Source organism: Anomalospiza imberbis, chromosome 2 (assembly GCF_031753505.1).
Source record: "Anomalospiza imberbis isolate Cuckoo-Finch-1a 21T00152 chromosome 2, ASM3175350v1, whole genome shotgun sequence".
Classification (NCBI taxonomy): Eukaryota; Metazoa; Chordata; class Aves; order Passeriformes; family Viduidae; genus Anomalospiza; species Anomalospiza imberbis.
The window spans coordinates 83,641,529-83,648,898 of NC_089682.1; the positions used below are offsets into that span (position 1 = coordinate 83,641,529).

Below are 7,370 nucleotides of genomic sequence, written 5' to 3' on the forward strand. Positions count from 1 at the left end.
TTTGAACAAATTATTTTGAAAATTCTTTGGGGCATCTCTGCTTGCTTTTAAATCGTTGTTGATTGCCTCAGTTCATTATCTGTTTATCTCCAAAGCATACATCATGTGGACACATAGTCACAAATACTAGCCATGCCTCGAGTATGCCAATAATAGTCAAAGTTTCTCAGTACTTTCAGCTAAAAATCAGTCATCAAACCTCCTGTATTAAATGTTCTTGGACCAATCTTGGAGGACAACTAATGTGGCAAGATACAAATTCTTAGGTTTCTGTCTGCAATATTTTGCCAGAGGGGTACTTTGGAAGAGTGTTATATTTTACAGCATCCCTTACACAGGGCATCTTTGTATTGAGTGTAACAGAACCTGACATCTGAATCCACTTGGTTCCTGGCAGAGCTGTGGTATCAGGTAGCTGAAGCCATCTCCTGGTTACTGCCGGGTGAAGCCCAGAGCGACTTCTTTCAGCAACTGGACTCCACTCGACAGAAGCTATTCTTCTCCACCCAGACTTTCGCCCCCGTGGAGGCTGATCCCAGCCGTCTCTTCCCGAGCACCACCCGCGGCGGCCGTCGGGCGCACGGCGGCGGCCGGGAGCGGATCAGCACCACGGCCAGCGCCCCGCGGCCGCCCGCAGTCGGCGCCCAGGGGAACCCAGGAGCGCCCCGGAATCGCGGGAGAGGGAAGTCCTGCCTCCGTGCTGATGCTTTTTATGGGGACCAGACGCCAAACAAAACGTCAAAGCATGATATTTGACCTCCTCAACTATATTTTAAACCGAGGAAAGGACAAAGCTCTTTCACAGACACATATGGAATAGAAAAGACTTTTCTGCGTTTCCATCATGCTTCTCACAATGTTAGACTGAAAGCAATTGGTGCAGTTTAGGTTGTAGCATAGGTTTCTTTTTTCTCCCTATTACAGCAAGTGGCAATTTTTTTGTCTGCTGGGGGCAAAAGTAACTGCTGCTGATTGCCAGATCTAGTATTAAATTAAGGAGCTGAAAGAGAAAAAGTATAAAGGGGAGGAAGTGACACATTATGTTCAAAAAGATCCATTCTATATTTCACCCCAACTCCCAGCGAAGAAATGTGACAGATGACATCCCTTACAGTGATGGTGCTGGTTCTGCAGTGAGACTGATCCGCAGCACTTCTATGTATGTCCTTGGAGGTGAGCAGGAAAAAGTTAGTGAAACACTAAAAAAGTGCAGAAGTACAACCAGCATTGACTCTTGCTTTCAGACAAAAGAGGAAGACAGAGACTGGATGTACTCTAAGACTCAGGACTGCTTGAAGTACCTACAGGATCTGCTAGCCTTGAGGAAAAAATATCTTGAAAACATCAATAACTTGAAATCCATGCATATGGCTGCAGATTCTCCAGCATCCACAAGATCATCCAAAACTGGAAAAAAGTCATTTCTTCCACTTCCTTCCAAAGAGTCTTCTAAGGTAATTTCCAAGAACTTTTGCCATGTACTTAGTCTTGAGCAACAAAATCATTGGAGCTATATCACCTATATTGATTTTCTGCTTTATTGCTTTCAGCCAGTTGTCATTTTACTTTTGCATTATTTTAAATGTTGCTAAATACCTTAAGAATCTTTCTAAGTAGTGTAAAATTAGGAATGAATGGCTGGTCATAGAAAGAAATGTATATGTCTATGACTGAGGGGGGGAAATGTTGGGAGAGAGAAAGTAGGAAAAAGTTATGAGAGTATGGAAAATGTTATGAAAGAGCAAGGTCTGACATTCTACGTAAGTACCTTGGAGTCCTTCACTACGATTATTTATAGCTGTTAATGACTGACAAATGCAGTAATCCCTGGATTTCCTGGCAGTCTTCTTATTGACAAAATTACTTACACAAAGTAATTATAAATTCACTGAAACAAGGAGGGTTTTTTTTTCCTGAGTGGTCAGTTAACATGTCAGCGCTACATTTATCATCAGTGCAGCCTCTACTGGTAGGATGTGGGGCATGAGGAATTCTTAAGGTTTCCTTTCTCAGTTCTTGAGTAAGTTGGTTGGTAATTTTTAGATAGTGTAATTCTTCACCCTTTACTGTAATGATAGTACAAAAATAAAACTGGAATATCATCTATGGTGCAGAATATTTTATGGTGCTGATGTATCCTAGATTTGAAAGCTTCATAGGTTAGCATGTCACTAGACAGTTCAGTGGTTACTTTGACTCTAGACTTGGTTCAGTGAGGACAAAACAAAGGACTGCAGCAAGTGGGATGATCTGTTTAGGTAACACAACTGAAAACAAGACTTCAACAGGAGACTTGCAGGTTATCCAGTGCAGTCTTTAAGCTGGATAATGATGGGGATGGTGGGAAGAAGGGATGTAGGGCTGAAATTTAAAGTCAGGCCAGGCCATTACTTGAAATAGTGTTGCTGCCATATTTAGATGTTCTGTCACAGCAGAATGTCACAATGGTTTGTGAACTTCTGAGATGTGCTGCTGAAAATACTGCTTAAAACACCAAAAGCTTAACTTGTTTTTTGGCAAACAATTGGATCTCCCACAGTCTGAGGCTAAGAATGGTGTCATTGGACTTTGGCCAGCTAGCTCCCGTCTATGAACAGTCTTGGTAGTGACTGACATGCTCAGTCCATCACCCATCCCCTTGAAAACAGACAGGAACATCAGCAAGATATTCTTGCCAACAAAAATGGCAGGGTCACAGCTGCACACCTCTGGCTTTATAAAAATCAGGGAGAGGTCAAGAAGACTTTTACAATATTCAGACTGTTCTTCTTCCTAACTACACATTTTATGTTCACAGATTGCAAGGTTTGTGTTATCACCAGGCTTGAATGGTTTTGTCCCAAGCTACCTATTCTTATTAAATTGCCTTTCAGTGGAAATTCAGTTCTTTCTCTAACTTGCTGCATGATTTATGGGAAGGTAATTTGTCCAGACAAACCTGTCCTCATGGGAGTTTTGATCCAAAGATCCCTGGGTCCTGGACTACAGACTGGTTATGGATTCAAAATGTGCCACTTGTGTCTAGTGGAAGAAGAGAATAGAGAGGTGGGTCAGATGCTAGGAGCACATAGACATGTCTTTAAAATGCCTTTTAACCAATAAGGGCTTAGTCATAATAGCAGTCACTATTTCCAGTAGAAGTGTGGTAGCAGCTATCTTTTAACACTTCTGAGGATGTCAATCAACACATAATGTCAAGAGGGGAATCAGCTAGTTCATCTCTCTGCCTCCACAGAACAGGGAACAGGCTGGTCTTTCAGAGGTGTGACATGGCACGTATCCTTTTCTCTCATTGAAACCCAGGGTAGCAATTTTCTGAGCTGGTATTGCAGCCTGACAGTACACCTGACTTGGACTAGCAAGGGAAATATATGTCCCTTCATTAGCTAGAGCCTGGCAGGAATTATTCATCCCATATGTACATTCAGAATCCCTAACCCAGGTTTTATGACTGCTTCAGCATTTATAGATAGGCATTTCCTTTTTCATCAAGACAGGCTCCTAATTTTAAACTGTGTGGCTTTCCTGTGGGAATTATCACAGTGTTGAATGACTCATATTTTAGCGCACACCATCCTTTTTAATTTCAAAAAGACTTCAGCAATTTTGATCTGGATGAATTTTACCTAACCTAGGCATTTTAATAAGATGCTTAAATTAGTAACAAAGTTACCCCTCAATCCCTTTTCAGCTGAGAGAAAGAGCTACCTGCAGAGGAGGGTGCAGCCTACTTGAGGCCTGACTCATCTTCTGAAGGTACTAGAGCCCAGCATTAATTACAGAAGGAGCCCTGCACGACTACATTTCTAAAGTGTGTCTCCTTAGAAGCCTAGAGCTAGGTGGAATAAATTTGGCCACAAAGCCCAGCTGTCACCTAGCCACCGCATTAAATGGCCTGGTACATGGATTCTGAGGGATTTCTTAACAACTGGCCACTAGTGCCCAAGTGGAAGATACTTGCTGTTGAAAACGCAACAGGATGGATATTTGTTAGACTGCTGCCCTGTTTTCTTTGATTTCTACACTGTGGAGTAGTTTGGATCTGTGTTTCTTTTTTGATAGCCTGAAGTGTGGCATCAAATACATCTTTCGAAAAGAGTTTGCTGACTAAGAAATCTTTGTGCCCAACCCTTGGCTAACTTTTTTCTTCTTTGTCTGATCAACAGGCATCCATGGAAACAAAAGGCCCACAGTCCAGTTCAGATGTAAGAGAAGCAATAGCTTTCTTCGACTCAGTCATTGCAGACCTGGATTCAGAGAGATGGCGGAGAGTTCCTGGTGTGGATCTGCCAAATGTGGATGTCGATTTTGATGGTGCAGTATAAACCAGCCAAATATGATGGGCTTTGGGGTGCAGAGGGTAGAGGGAGGAACAGCATTGTGACATCACATTTGTTTAATTAATTTATTTAATGAATCAGTTGTCCTCTAGTTTTGCTTCCCAGATCTAGGACCATTATATGCAATATGTGAAATTAGAGTAATACATCACTTGTTCCCTGTTGAATGGGTGCAACTATTTTATGTGCAGTCATTACATGGCAAACGTAGCACGTGCAGGGTTTGAATAGTGCTTGCCTTCTGTCAGGGCTGAACTCCACCCTTGCATATCTACCTCAAACTGTCTTTGGAGAACTATAGAAAGTATAAATGTATTTTTTCTTCATCTTCTTTTTTTTTTTTTGAGCAATGACTGGGTGACTCCTTTACAAGAATCAAAAAAGAAGTCATTTGGTGATAAAGCTAAATAACTGGAGGTTTCCATCAGAAAGGATGAGATTTCCCAAAGAAATGAAGATGTGCCAATCTAAGGTCATCATCTCTCCTGTATAATCAGCAGAGGGATATAGATATTTCTCACCTTGGCTTCAGGCTGAGGTAAATAGCTGAAGCAGATCATTTTAGCAGTGCCCAAGGAGTGTATTTGAAGGGACTAGCTCTCATATACATATTTATGCTGCAGGTGTTGAAATTCTGGATAAAATTAATCCCATCTCAAGTGATACCCTGCAGTGAAACAAGGTTTGTCTCTTGATCTTACCTCCAGGAATGACTCAGCAAGCACCCTTGCTGTGTTCCTTCACTGTGCAGATAAAAATGTCACTGACAAACTGTTAATCCCAGATTATCATCTGTCTTTCAGTTGCTACCAGTACGAGTGAACACAGTTTGCATTCAAACTGGATACTTCGTGCTCCCCGGAGATACTCACAAGATACTGCCCAAGCAGCTAAGCAACCTCAAAGAAACAGTCAGCGGAGAACCACTGGCTCTAGGAAAAGGTTGGAAAGGCATCCCATGTACCTGCCCAAAGCTGTGGAAGGGGCATACAGCACTTTAAAATTTAAACCTAAAACACGCAAGAAAGAATGTTGAAAGAAGAATGTTCCCTTTTCACTTGAAGACAGAATATATCAAATAGGGTATGTAAGACCTGATTTTTTTTTTAACCACTGATCCATCATTTACACTCCAGAAGTGACCTGTGCAGTCACTGATGGTTCTTTGTAGGGGACGTATTTTAAGCCATGGCTATTCCAATGTTGGACTCATATGAGGGTTTAACTCATCAAAATTTCTGTGCCTAACAATACTGCTTTGTAATTCAGCTTGGGGAGAACTCCAGCTTGACAAGCCTTTTTTTCTAGTGCTGTTACAGGAAGCAATGATTCAAAGATTGCCTGGTGCAGTAATTTTTCTTCTGACTCCAGTACTGCAAAGCAGTTCAAGGAATTCAGCGAATACGTTGGAGTTTTTGCAGCAGTGTTTCCAATGTCAGAGCAGTGAAGCAGAATTTTCTCCTTCTGTTTCTTGTGAGAATTTGCATGTGCCATCATTAACTCTGTGTTCTGAGAGTATACAGCAGCACCGAGATACACTCAATCTGCAGCATGAGCAGAAAAGCACTGGAGTGGGGGAATTGGCATTAGAAACTTGTGTTTGGGGGAATAGTGTGCTCCAGTATGTTTTGTACTCTGCTTGCTATTGGAAATGGTTCTGTTGTTGGATACATCAAAATACTCACTGCACGCAAAAATGTATGCAACTTTTTTCATATGGTAACACCAGGTGCTAGTTTTCATCAATTTTAACACCCAGCTGATGAATGTAGATGCCCCAGTGTACACTAGAAAAGCTTAAAGTCATGGAGAACATTTTGTGAATAAGTTGTTCTCAGGGGCAGAAGAGAACTTGCAGACAAAGCCACCGCATCACCCTTAGATTATACCCAATATTTGGAATTCTGCTACTCCATCATTAAAGACATTATATTAGGATTAATGCAGTCTAGAAGTCTTCCTCTTCATCTTGGAGGTGATATGTATTCCATGTGATACTTGGAATTAATAAGACCCATACTCTGCCTGTTTTGCCCAGCCCATACTTTGTCTTAAGAATTTGCTAAGGTGTTTGGGACCAAGCTTTTGCTTACTCTGATTTTTTTTCATCTGGCATCGTTCAGCTGGCGCTGGACTATGACAGATGGATCATGGCAGCACTGGTATGACCAGCTGGTGATTTGCTAGTGTTTTCTTGTTTCTATGATCAGTAGTTTTTCTGTCCACATGCTTGGATGAATTTCCTGAGGCACTGGCCATCAATATAGCCCATTTGATATACCAAAACCTCCATAAACCTTGTGCCCTCACACAGAACATTTGGCAGGTGGCAATTTTTGCTGATTTGTGTTCCCAGTCTTTGGGACTAAATTATTCAAAAGGCATTTCTGCCATGGGTTGCAAGTATATCTCTGTACTTAATGATCTAGGCCACTTTCTGTCATAAGATAGGAAAGTGCCAAAAAACCATATGTTCCTCCATTCAGAGCTGGCATCTCCTATTTGATTAAAGAATTTTGACTCTTTTTCTAGTGATGTTTGTGAAGGGGATGGAAGAATGGTTTCTGTAGCACTTCAATTCTGGATGTGCTTTTGCTGCTTTTGGCCTAGTTTGCATCCTCTTGAAAACGACCAGTTTAAACAACATAATTGATACATATTCAAGAAGAGTTTAGATTGAGGTCTGGGTTTTGTCTCCCTGCTGTTGGTGCTTTTCACAACAGTCTGTATCCTTTATATTGTGTTACTGCCTTTGTACCTCCCCAGTTCTGTACTGTCTGCCCTGAACTGAATGCCCTTAAAACTGTTCTGCCTCTGAATGTGATCACTGAATTCCACTCAGCCAGGTGGGATAGCCAGAGCACAGCATGTTCCAAACACACCCCTGGGTTCTGGCATGCCTCAAGGCTGCAGTTCTGTGTATGCGTGAGAGAAGGGGGGACAGTGCTCAGAACTGTATATTTTTGGCAACTGTGTCACCCTGAAACTCCTCTACAAACAGAATTTCATACTGAAGTTGAAATTTTTACT

General features: G+C 41.7%; 1 protein-coding gene across 1 annotated transcript; it reads left to right on the forward strand.

The window, feature by feature from the left end:
- Window positions 1–1,012: 1,012 nt before the first annotated feature.
- On the forward strand, window positions 1,013–5,430 carry C2H13orf42 (chromosome 2 C13orf42 homolog). The gene is made up of 3 exons (XM_068178523.1): window positions 1,013–1,454; window positions 4,167–4,314; window positions 5,144–5,430. The coding sequence occupies exons 1-3, from the start codon at window positions 1,041–1,043 to the stop codon at window positions 5,374–5,376; spliced, it is 795 nt and encodes a 264-aa protein (XP_068034624.1). The 5' UTR covers window positions 1,013–1,040; the 3' UTR covers window positions 5,377–5,430.
- Window positions 5,431–7,370: the final 1,940 nt, after the last annotated feature.